Source organism: Pelophylax lessonae, assembly GCF_965119305.1.
Source record: "Pelophylax lessonae genome assembly, chromosome: 7".
NCBI classification, from domain to species: Eukaryota; Metazoa; Chordata; class Amphibia; order Anura; family Ranidae; genus Pelophylax; species Pelophylax lessonae.
Window position 1 is genome coordinate 29,306,795 of NC_138774.1, and position 13,181 is coordinate 29,319,975.

General features: G+C 44.6%; 1 protein-coding gene across 1 annotated transcript in view; it reads right to left on the bottom strand.

The window, feature by feature from the left end:
- SYTL4 (synaptotagmin like 4) overlaps positions 1 to 13,181 on the bottom strand; it is a 147,146-nt gene that overhangs the window by 29,902 nt on the left and 104,063 nt on the right. Inside the window, exons 4-8 of the mRNA XM_082262556.1 lie at positions 11,916 to 12,031; positions 9,954 to 10,065; positions 5,923 to 6,039; positions 2,341 to 2,455; positions 276 to 366 (exon numbers count right to left, since the gene is read on the bottom strand). Of these exons, the coding sequence (XP_082118682.1) occupies positions 276 to 366; positions 2,341 to 2,455; positions 5,923 to 6,039; positions 9,954 to 10,065; positions 11,916 to 12,031 (551 nt within the window). The remainder of the gene's footprint in view (positions 1 to 275; positions 367 to 2,340; positions 2,456 to 5,922; positions 6,040 to 9,953; positions 10,066 to 11,915; positions 12,032 to 13,181) is intronic.

Sequence of the window (13,181 nt, forward strand, 5' to 3'; positions counted from 1 at the left end):
TTTAAAACCAGTTTAATTGTATGGGTAGACGGAGTCACACAGTGTATGACCTAAAATGGGATCAAGCTACATGCATTTCGTTCATTCTGTATCTTTACAGCTGGTGCTATTAGCATTCACTTTAGCTAACTGTATTATTTTACCCTGTAAAAATAAATTCTTCCCCGTATTCATATCTACTTAATATGGACTACTAGCATACCTCTCATTCATTTCAGCCTGTCAACTGCCCTTTACATTAGTACAAAAGACATAAAAAAAATATATTTTTAGACCTGATGGCTTTAAGACTTTGCGAGGATTCTTCTTAAATAAAGCATCGCTCTCGTCTGCAGAGCCTGCACTCCGATTCCCAATGCGAGACTCCTAAATTAAAATGCAAAGATATTTTATTACAAGAATATTCAGCTAGGTCCAACAGTATATAAACCGAACTGACCATCAGTTTTCCGTCTCCCTTTGAATAATGTGCAAATACCAATACATTTATACAACTGAAAATAAGTAGGAAATTCTCTAGTCAGGTTTACTTTAGGTGTCTTGTTTATTTTGCTAAACATACTCTTAAGAAGAGAAAGAAAATGGAAGCAGTAGGGAGAACAAGGTTTCCACAAAATGGACATTTAGATGGATGGACCTTGGCTGCCCAGACATGTGGATGGGCCTTGGCTGCCCAGACATGTGGATGGGCCTTGGCTGCCCAGACATGTGGATGGGCCTTGGCTGCCAAGACATGTGGATGGGCCTTGGCTGCCAAGACATGTGGATGGGCCTTGGCTGCCAAGACATGTGGATGGGCCTTGGCTGCCAAGACATGTGGATGGGCCTTGGCTGCCAAGACATGTGGATGGGCCTTGGCTGCCCAGACATCTGGATGGGCCTTGGCTGCCCAGACATCTGGATGGGCCTTGGCTGCCAAGACATCTGGATGGGCCTTGGCTGCCAAGACATCTGGATGGGCCTTGGCTGCCAAGACATCTGGATGGGCCTTGGCTGCCAAGACATCTGGATGGGCCTTGGCTGCCAAGACATCTGGATGGGCCTTGGCTGCCAAGACATCTGGATGGGCCTTGGCTGCCGGGACATCTGGATGGGCCTTGGCTGCCGGGAAATTTGGGTGGGCCTTGGCTGCTGGGAAATTTGGGTGGGCCTTGGCTGTCGGGAAATTTGGGTGGGCCTTGGCTGCTGGGAAATTTGGGTGGGCCTTGGCTGCCGGGAAATTTGGGTGGGCCTTTTCTGCAGGAACATTTGGATGGGCCTTGGCTGCCGGGAAATTTGGGTGGGCCTTGGCTGCTGGGAAATTTGGGTGGGCCTTGGCTGCCGGGAAATTTTGGTGGGCCTTTTCTGCAGGAACATTTGGATGGATCTTGGCTGCCGGGACATTAGTATGGACCTTGGCTGCTGGACATTTGGATGAATCTTGGCTGCTGGACATTTGGATGAATCTTGGCTGCTGGACATTTGGATGAACCTTGGCTGCTGGGACATTTTGATGGACCTGGACTGCCAGAAAATGTAGCTAAACAAACTGTCAGGACATTTAGATGGGCTTTGGTTGCCAGGACAATTAGATGGACCTTAGCTGCCAGGACTTTTACAGTAGATGGACCTTGGCTGCTGGGACATTTAGATGGGCCTTGGCTGCTGGGACATTTAGATGGGCCTTGGCTGCTGGGACATTTAGATGGGCCTTGGCTGCTGGGACATTTAGATGGGCCTTGGCTGCTGGGACATTTAGATGGGCCTTGGCTGCTGGGACATTTAGATGGGCCTTGGCTGCTGGGACATTTAGATGGGCCTTGGCTGCTGGGACATTTAGATGGGCCTTGGCTGCTGGGACATTTAGAATGACATTGGTATATATATATATTGAACAGGCCACTTTGGTACTTCAGCTGTGGTGAAACTGCAAATCCAATCATGCCTCTGGAAGTCATGTCCATGGCTACAATGTCTCAAGGGACTTGAACTCCCAAAACAGTTGCTGTACTGAGGTTGTCTACCCCTGCCATAGATAATAAGTCCTCTCCTTTCTTGATCATTGGAGTCAGTGACAAGAGAAGTGGGATGAAATATTTGCAATGGGGAAAGAGATGTGAATGAGATGTTAACCTTCTCCACTCTACTGCCTGCTTACCCATAAGGGAAATTTCCAAGCCCTTCCTGTTTGGTCAGACAAGGGTCCAAAATGAAACACAGGTGGCAATAAAAAGTTCAGAAGTTCTAACTCCACTCTTTCAAAAAAAAAAAATTGCCTGGCGTTGTACTTTAAATAGAAGGCAAACAGAAAGATTATTTTCATGTACAGGCTGCAATAAAATATCTTGTCTAGAAACCTACTCCTTCAGAATCAGATTGATGAAATTCTCTGGTCCGGGTGGGAATAGTGAGCGTATCCACTTTGGCACCGCTGGGACCAGAACTTCTCTTTCCATCTTTCTCCATGGAATTCTTTCTAAGGAACAAAAAGCAACACATTTTGCTTTTTACTCAATCAAATTGGACTTTTTACAGCGCCAAAGAGAACACATACTAATTTATAATTTATATATTTATTATTGCATCGTAAAAATGATGGACATTAAAAAGTCACATTGTAGGACATAAACATTCTAAGAAATAAAATAGTAAAAAGGTCATCCACTCTGATAAGCTAAGGAAATTATAATAAAAGGAGGAGCAAGGTGCTTAAAGTGAACCTGTGCCAAGACCATGCATAGTAAAGTACTATATTACTATAATATATATATATACCATATATACTCGAGTATAAGCCAACCCCAATATAAGCCGAGGCAACTTATTTTACCACAAAAAACTGGGAAAACGTATTGACTCGAGTATAAGCCTAGGGTGGGAAATGCAGCAGCTACTGGTCCCAACTGGACCACCACGAGGCCCAAAACAGGGGCTGCAGGCATGGTGCAGGGGCTGTGGACATGGTACAGAAGATGCAGGGCTGCGGGCATAGTACAGGAGATGGTACGGGCATGTTACAGGAGATGGTACAAGCATGGTACAGGAGATGGTACAGGCATGGTACAGGAGATGGCACAGGCATGGTACAGGGGATGGCACAGGCATGGTACAGGGGATGGCACAGGCATGGTACAGGCATGGTACATGAGATGGTACAGGCATGGTACAGGAGATGGTACAGCCATGGTACAGAAGATGGTACAGGCATGGTACAGGAGATGCAGGGCTGCGGGCATAGTACAGAAGAATCTCCTGTATCATGCCCACAGCACTGCATCTCCTGAGGAGATGCAGGGACTGCGGGGGAGTCTCACTTACCTTTCGGTCAGGCGCCTTACATTTAAAAATGGCGCCGCCTGGTGTCAACACACCATCGCGCATGCGCCGCCTGCCCGGGAATACCTGAACGTGTGCGGGCTTTCCTGACCGGCATCAGCGCATGCGCACTTCACCGGAGAACAGGTATGTTGGATCCTCACTCGAGTATAAGCAGAGGGGGGCTTTTTCAGCATAAAAAAAGTGCTGAAAAAAACAGCTCAAACTCAAGTATACACATATATATATATAGATAGATAGATATATATATATACATACATACATACATACATACACACACACACACACACTATATTACCAAAAGTATTAGTCCGTAGGGTTCAATATTGACTTGGCCCTCCCTTTGCAGCTATAACAGCTTCAACTCTTCTGGGAAGGCTGTCCACAAGGTTTAGGAGTGTCTATGGGAATGTTTGACCATTTTTCCAGTAGCACATTTGTAAGGTCAGGCACTGCTGTTGGACGAGACGGCCTGACTCGCAGTCTGTGCTTCTAGAAGAATGGTCAAACATTCCCATAGACACACTCCAAAAAATTGTGGACAGCCTTCCCAGAAGAGTTGAAGCTGGTATAGCTGCAAAGGGTGGGCCAACTCAATATTGAACCCTACGGACTAAGACTGAGATTCCATTACCATACTTTTAGGAAGAGGGTGGCTTTACCACCCATATGCCGCACATATGATCTAAAGAAAACTATGGCCCTCCAGTTGTTCAGGATCCACAATTCCCATCATGCCTTGTCATGTCTGTGAATGTCAGAGTTTTACAATGCCTCATGGGACGTGTATTTCTGCAACAGCTGGAGGGCCGTAGTTTAGAGATCCCTGATCTAAAGAGCAGCCAAGGTTTCTGTGTGGAGAGTGCACTCCTAGCAGTGACAGCTTCTGGTCTGTAGCAATGAGCGGAAGCAGTTGGGAAAGGCTCCCAATTATATAACCACTGTGACATCCAATCACAGTGGTCACATGATTGGGCAGTCCTTTCCACCTCCTGGGCATATAAACCTAGTTAAAGGGATGCCAGGGCTGGGCAGAGAGAGTTTAAAGAAGAAGTATCACCTCAAGTATAACATTTTTGTAAAATCCCCCAGGGCACTCGGTGTACATAACACTTGCAGGGCCGGGACAAGGGGTGGGCAGGAGGGGCGGCTGCCCTGGGAGCAATGGTTTATTGTAGGGATGGGGGCGCCTTGACCCTAACCCTAAGGGAAGGGGGGGCGTAGTTTGGCATCTTTGCCCTGGGCACTGGATGACCTTGTCCTGGTACTGAACACTTGTACCTGTTTAAAGCCTACCTGTGGTTCCTAAGCAGCACTGCTGGATAGCTGGCCCCTCCTCCCACTGCTATCCGACAACACTTGACGAAGGAGACGGCAGTTGTTAAATGACAGCTCAGAGCAGCCAGCACTGTTCCTGCTCCCTCTCCTCTGCAAGCTGCCAGCGCTCTTTCCAAACACTGGGAGGGGGTAAGTGTTAAAGCCAGATCTGTTTTTTTTTCTATTTTACACCTCCTGGGCACCATTTAACCACTTGCTGACCGCCGCCCGACTATATACGGCGGCGGTCAACCCCTCCCAGGCAAAGTGACGTACCGGTACGTCACTAGCCTGGGAGAGAATAGGGAGCGAGCGCGCGCCGCCGGAGGCGCGCTCCCGCCCCCGTTCGTACCCGAGGAAGCCGGCGCGTGTGACCGGCGGACCCGATGTCCGCCGGTCACTCACGATCGTCGGGTAGAGAGGGAGAAAGGCAGGCGGCTAATGTAAACAAAGCCGCCTGTCATTCTCCTTTGTGTAACAGCACAGATCACTCGGTCCTGCTACGTAAGACCGTTGATCTGTGCTGTTACACACACAGCCACATCCAATGACAGTAAGAAACACACCCCTAGGGACACACTTAACCCCTCCCTCTCCAATAAAGTTAACCCCTTCCCTCCCAGTGTCATTTTTACAGTAACAGTGCATATGTATAGCACTGATTACTGTAGTAATGTCACTGGTACCCCCAAAAGTGTCAAAAATGTCAGTCAAGGGTCCGATCTGTCCACCGCAATGTCGCAGTACCGCAAAAAAAAAAAAAAAATCGCAGATCGCCGCCATTACTCATAAAAAAAAAAAACAATAACTTTTGCGCAAACCAATCAAAATACGCTTATTGTGATTTTTTTTACCAAACATATGTAGCAGAAAACAAATTGGCCAAAAATTTAAAAATGTTGATTTTTACGTTTTTCTTTGGGGGGAATTTCATATAAAAAAATGTGAAAAATATTGTTATTTTTGCAAAATTGTCGCTCTTTTTTTGTTTATAGCGCATGATCAAAAAAATCGCACAGGTGATCAAATACCACCAAAAGAAAGCTCAGTTTGTGGGAAAAAAAGAACGTCCATTTAATTTGGGTACAGCGTCGCACGACCGCGCAATTGTCCGTTAAATTCACGCAGTGCCGAATCGCAAAATACCCCCTGGTCAGGAAGGGGGTAAAATCTTCCGGGGCTTAAGTGGTTAAAAGACACATTTGCCTGGAATTTGGCTTTATTCTGTGGCATCAACAAAGACTGAAATACAAGTTTTGGATAGAAGAACCCTTTGGGTTTGGTCATCACCTTGAAACAGTGGGCGTGCTCTTCTTGGAGTCCATTTTGTAGCTGTTGATACTCATTTGCTCGGTGGATTCTGTGTCACTCCTCTGATCTCTCAGGTCTGGAGAACCAGTCGCCTGCCTACAATACAATTTAATTGGGGGTGTTATCCAACATGAAATATATACATTTACTAGATCCCTGCTACTTCTGTTATGCCTGTGCCCCCACAGACCTTATAAACTAAGGAGCTCTAAGTGGTCTCCAGGTTTGATGTTAAAGCCCCTTTCACACTTGTGCGACTTGGGACTGCAGAGTTACATGATAAGTCGTACTCCATTATTTCCAATGAGTAGCATTCATATCTGTGTGACTTCAAGTTGCAGCGACTCCAAACTGCACAACGTTGGTCGGACTTTGGTCCATACACCTCAAGATTACACAGGCATTGCTTTAAGTCCAGTCAAAATCGCGGCAAAATTGTCTGACTTAGGTTGCAGAAGTGTTAAAGGGGGCCTAAAGAGAGAACCTGATTGGGTATTATAACCAACACAGACAGTTCTTAAAGCCCAAGGGATTAGAAAAAAAAACATATCCTTGCTGTTGCCAGAGGCGGCACAAAGTCAACCACCATGTTGCCGACTGGGTCCGTACACCTATAAGAATCGGAAGACAGATTTCCCCATTCTTTTAGATCTAGATCATTGATCTCCAAACTGCGGCCCAGGGACCGGATGTGGGCCCATGCTTTCCCTTGGGGCACTAATCCTCCCACTGACACCGATGGGCCATAATTCCTGCCAAATACACCAACAATAGGCCATTATTCCTGCCACTGACATCAGTAATGGGAAACTATTTCTCCAACTAACACCAACAATGGGGCACCATTCCTTCCCCTAATACCAAAGATGGGGCACCGTTTACTCCCACTTGCAACAGTCCAATCCCCTAAAATCAGAGGTCCAGTAAATTAGCCGTTTAGAAAGTTTGGAGACCTCTGATCTAGATGTAGAAAAGCAGAGCTTCTCACAAAGGGCCTTAGAACCTGCAGCAAGCCAAATAGAGCCCGCCTAATTTCCTGGCTGGAGGACATTCAGCATCATCTAGCTCATAGGTGTGCTCAGCCTATTCCATTAGGGTGTGCACCCAAATGTTTTAAAACATAGATGGTGCCAGTAGAGCAGTGGACTTCTCAGTAGGGCAGAGGTTGGTGTCAGTAGTGCAGTGGATGGTGTCAGTATTTTTTATTATTTTATTCTTTATTATTTTTTATAATTTTTATAGGGCTTTGGTGAAATATCAGCAGGGGGAATCTGCACCGCACAGGGAGGTTAGAATGTGCCCAGGCACACCCAGCACACCCCCTGCGCACGCCTATGATCTAGCTTTTTTCTCCCCAGTTTGACTGTTCCTGGCCTGCCTCTTTCGATCATGGAAGCTCAGATCTCATGTAGGCGTTACCATGGCAGTCTGCATGTAAATGTAGCCCGCCTAGGAATGCCCACTCCCCTAGGCTGAAATCCACCAATCAAGGTACTTAGAAATTGGCATAACTCCTCCCATGAGCCTGCCCCATTGCTTGAAAGGGGCTAAGGACTCTTGAGAGGAGTACTGATGTAGGGTGTTATGCAAACCTTCCAACTTTTTGAGATGGGAACCAGGGACACCTATTAGCATAAGTGTGTAGGCATAGGACACACCCCCTTAAAGGAGAATTATGCAATAAAAATGATTAGTTAAACCCACAAGTGCCTTTTTACCACCGCTATTCCTTTATATTGGCTTTTACAAATTTACAAATTAAGAAATTTAGAAACTGGTATGAAAGGTTTAGCACTGGGAAACACTTTTTGATGTATAAAACTGTGCATTTTATATACAGCTATATAGATCAGATCAAAATGAGGGACAAATGAGGAAAAAAGAGGGACAGAGGGACTTTGCTCCAAATCAGGGACAGTCCCCCGAGATCAGGGACAGTTGGGAGCTACAGTGAGGGAAAAAAGTATTTGATCCCCTGTTGATTTTGTACGTTTGCCCACTGACAAAGAAATGATCAGACTATAATTTTATTGGTAGGTTTATTTTAACAGTGAGAGACAGAATAACAACAACAAAATCCAGAAAAACACATTTCAAAAAAGTTATAAATTGATTTGCATTTTGAGTGAAATAAGTATTTGATCCCCTATCATTTAGCAAGATTTCTGGCTCCCAGGTGTCTTCTATACAGGTAACAAGCTGAGATTAGGAGCACTCTCAAAAGGAGTGCTCCTAATCTCAGCTTGTTACCTGTATAAAAGACACCTGTCCACAGAAGCAATCAAACAATCAGATTCTAATCTCTCCACCATGGTCATGACCAAAGAGCTGTCCAAGGATGTCAGGGACAAGATTGTGGACCTACACAAGGCTGGAATGGGCTACAAGACCATCGCCAAGCAGCTCGGTGAGAGGGTGACAACAGTTGGTGCGATTATTCGCAAATGGAATAAACACAAAATAACTGTCAATCTCCCTCAGTCTGAGGCTCCATGCAAGATCTCACCTCCTGGAATTTCAGTGATTATGAGAACGGTGAGGAATCAGCCCAGAACTACACAGGAGAATCTTGTCAATGGTCTCAAGGCAATTGGGACCATAGTCACCAAGAATACAATTGGTAACACACTACGCCGTGAAGGATTGAAATCCTGCAGCGCCCGCGCGGTCCCCCTGCTCAATAAAGCACATGTACAGGCCAGCTGAGTTTGCTAATGAACATCTGAATGATTCAAGAGAGAACTGGGTGAAATCATTGTGGGCAGATGAGACCAAATTTGAGCTCTTTCGCATCAACTCAACATGTTTGGAGGAGAAGGAATGCCTATGACCTCAAGAACACCATCCCCAACGTCAAACATGGAGGTAAAACATTATGCTTTGGGGGCGTGTTTTTCTGCTAAGGGGACAGGGCAACTTCCCCGCATCAAAGGGACGATGGATGGGGCCATGTACCATCAAATCTTTAGTGAGAACCTCCTTCCCTCAGCCAGGGCATTGAAAATGGGTCGTGGATGGGTATTCCAGCATGACAATGACCCAAAACACATGGTCAAGGCAACAAAGCAAGTGGCTCAAGAAGAAGCACATTAAGGTCCGGGTGTGGCCTAGCCAGTCTCCAGACCTTAATCCCATAGATAATATGTGGAGGGAGCTGAAGGTTCGAGTTACCAAACCTCAGCCTCTAAACCTTTATGACTTGGAGAGGATCTGCCAAGAGGAGTGGGACAAAATCCCTCCTGAGATGTGTGCAAACCTGGGGGCCAACTACAAGAAACGTCCGACCTCTGTGATTGCCAACAAGGGTTTTGCCACCAAGTACTAAGTCATGTTTTTTGCGAAGGGGTCAAATACTTATTTCACTCATTAAAATGCAAACCAATTTATAACTTTTTTGAAATACGTTGTTCTCCCTTTGAGAGTGCTCCTAATCTCAGCTTGTTACCTGTATAGAAGACACCTGGGAGCCAGAAATTTTGCTGATTGATAGGGGGATCAAATATTAATTTCACTCATGAAAATGCAAATCAATCTATAACTTTTTAAAATGCGTTTTTTTATATTTTTTTTATGTTATTCTGTCTCTCACTGTTAAAATAAACCGACCAATAAAATTATAGACTGATCATTTCTTTGTCAGTGGGCAAACTAACAAAATCAACAGGGGATCAAATACTTTTTTCCCCCTCAATGTATGTGTGTATGATTTTTTTTCAGAAAGCTATGTACAGCACCCTGCCGGCTCCTCCCACTAACCATGATCTGCCTGCACTGAATAGAGAAGTACAGAAACCCAGTGATGATGTCATTGGATCTAAAATTAGGTATGTAATGAAAATAGAAAGATTTTATTTAAAGTGTCATTAGCATATAAGGAAGAGGAAGAAAAACAAACTGAAGCAGATTAATCTTCACCTTTCACTAATGAGCATCATGTGTACATCTGGACGGGGTTATCTGGTTAGAGGAAGCAGAGATTCTGCACAGTGGGAGATCTATGGTCTGCTTACCCATAATTCCTCCGTCGCTGCTGGGGGCTCTTCTGCTCTATTTTTACTTTTTGCTCATTCGTTTGCTGTGAATACTCGAGGAGAGACTGCGCTGTCGTCTCTCGCTTGTTAGCTGTGGATAAGAAAGGATCTTTCAATTCAAATAATCTTTAATTAAAATTAAAAAGGTAAATAGGATAACCTTAAATTAAAAATAACTCCAATTACTGAACACATCATGGATATGTGGGGTTGGCCTTATTGAAAGAAATTACTACTTAAAAAATAAAAGCATACAGTTGAAAGAACAAGGGAAGAGTGAGAAAGAGTTCAAGGCGGGTCCTCCCGGAGGTGCCACTATGGGGATTTTTCAAAACCAAAGTTTTTCGCCATTCCACGAGCGTGAGCAATTTTGAAGCATGACATGCTGGGTATCTATAATTGGGATAATTTACTGTTTTCTTATTTTTTTTATTCAAAAAAGTGTATTTTTCACAAAAAATTGTGTTTGTAAGACCGCTGCACAAATACGATGTGATAAAAAAATATTGATGTAGGGAAGTAGTCTATTTAAGGCTACCTATAGCGCTTGCTCTAAAATTATATAACTTGGTGATAAATATCTTTATAATTTTAGAGCAAGGGCTATAGGTAGCCTTAAATAGACTACTTCCCTACATCTCTTTTACATTTATTCTATAGCAGCTGCTTTAAACGCACATTTATTTATTTATCTATTTATCTTATTTATTTAAAACACACCAGGCGCGGGGCATATACTCTAGTATATTTCTTACAGATAAAAAAATATTGCAACAATCTCAATTTTATTCTCTAGGGTCTCTGCTAAAAAAAAAAATATAATGTTTGGGGGTTCTAAGTAATTTTCTAGCAAAAAAAAAAAAAAAGATTTTAACTTGTACAACAAATGTCAGAAAAAGGCCCGGTCCAGAAGTGAAAACCTGGACTCTTATTTTGGAATGGTCAGTATGTTCGTGAATGGATTGGAAAAATATATAAAAAAAAAAAAGAAGGCCTCGATGGTAAGGTTTGTCTTTTTGCTGATGACACAAAGATATGTAACAGGGTTGATGTTCCTGGAGGGAAATGCCAAATGGAAAAGGATTTAGGAAAACTAGAAGAATGGTCAGAACTCTGGCAACTGAAATTTAATGTGGATAAGTGCAAGATAATGCACCTGGGGCGTAAAAACCCAAGGGCAGAATATAGAATATTTGACACAGTCCTGACCTCAGCATCTGAGGAAAGGGATTTAGGAGTAATTATTTCAGAAGACTTAAAGGTGGGAGGACAATGTAATAGAGCAGCACGAAATGCCAGCAGAATGCTTGGATGTATAGGGAGAGGTATAAGCAGTAGAAAGAGAGAAGTGCTTATGCCGCTGTACAGAACACTGGTGAGACCTCACTTGGAGTATTGTGCGCAGTACTGGAGGCCATATCTCCAGAAGGATATAGATACTCTAGAGAGAGTTCAGAGAAGAGCTACTAAACTAGTACATGGATTGCAGGAAAAAACTTACCAGGAAAGGTTAAAGGACCTTAACATGTATAGCTTGGAAGAAAGAAGAGACAGAGGGGATATGATAGAAACCTTTAAATACATAAAGGGAATCAACTCGGTAAAGGAGGAGAGCATATTTAAAAGAAGAAAAACTACCACAAGAGGACACAGTTTTAAACTAGAGGGGCAAAGGTTTAAAAGTAATATGAGGAAGTATTACTTTACTGAGAGAGTAGTGGATGCATGCAATAACCTTCCTGCAGAAGTGGTAGCTGCAAATACAGTGAAGGAGTTTAAGCATGCATGGGATAGGCATAAGGCTATCCTTCATATAAGATAGGGCCAGGGACTATTCATAGGATTCAGATATATTGGGCAGACTAGATGGGCCAAATGGTTCTTATCTGCCGACACATTCTATGTTTCTAAGAGAAGCATCCCCTTTACTCAACCACACACCTTGCCCTGGAGGCTTGCGACGCAGTGATATCCTCACTAAATCGCTGCCGAGTCTGTTGGCGAAACGATTGATTCTCTGGTCATAAAACCAATCTCCGGTCGACTTTTTCAGTTCCCTGTAAAGAAAGGACGCGGTTAATAATAATATCTGTTACATGTTCTCATTCACATATAAGAACTTAAAAAAAAGAAAATGCCGCTTACCCTTTTTACCTGCTTAACCACAGAGCTGGACTGGCCTACCGGGATTACGGGGAAATTTCCTGGTAGGCCGACAAAGCCAACTGCCCTGTGGCTGCTTTGAGGGCAGCTGCACCTGTACAGCATATGGCTGCAGTCGGGACCGGGGGGCTGACATGTCAACTGCAAATGCGCCCGGGCAAGCTAGTACACGTTTGCCCATTTTCGGGTAGGCGAGCGTACTCGCAGTGGCGTTGATGGGCATAGATAAGCTGCACTGATAGGCTGCACTGATGGACATTGATAGGCACTGAAAGGCTGCACTGATGGGCACTTATGAGCTCTAATGAGGTGGCACTGATGGACATTGATAGGTACTGATAGGCAGCACTGGTTGGCACTGATGAGGCTACACTCATAGGCTGCACTGATGGGCACTAATAGGTGGCACTGATGGGTATCGATAAGCGGCACTGATAGGTGACACTTATAGGCACTAATTGGCAGCACTGATGGGCACTGATTGGCAGCACTAGTGGGCACAGATAGGCTGCATTGATGGGCACTGATGAGGTGGCACAAATGGGCACTGATAGGCTGCACTGATGAGGTGGCACTGATGGACATTGATGGGCACTGAAAGGCTGTACTGATGGGCACTGATGAGTGCTAATGAGGTGGCACTGATGGACATTGATAGATACTGATAGGCAGCACTGGTTGGCACTGATGAGGCTACACTTATAGGCAGCACTGATGGACACTAATAGGTGGCACTGATGGGTATTGATAGGAGACACTGATAGGTGACGCTAATAGGCACTGATTGGCAGCACTTGTGGGCACTGATTGGCCTGCACTGATAATCAAATGCAGGTTAACGGCTCTCTTCTCCTCTCCTCCTGCTGTCAGCATGAGGAAAGGAATAACTTACTTTTTACATCTGCGATCAGCTGTGATTGGACACAGCTGATCACGTGGTAAAGGGCCGCTGATTGGCTCTTTACCCTAATCTGTGATCAGCATCTTCCTCCAGACACTGATCACAGAGCCCGCCACCCGTGCCCAGCAGTGGGTGCACAGCGG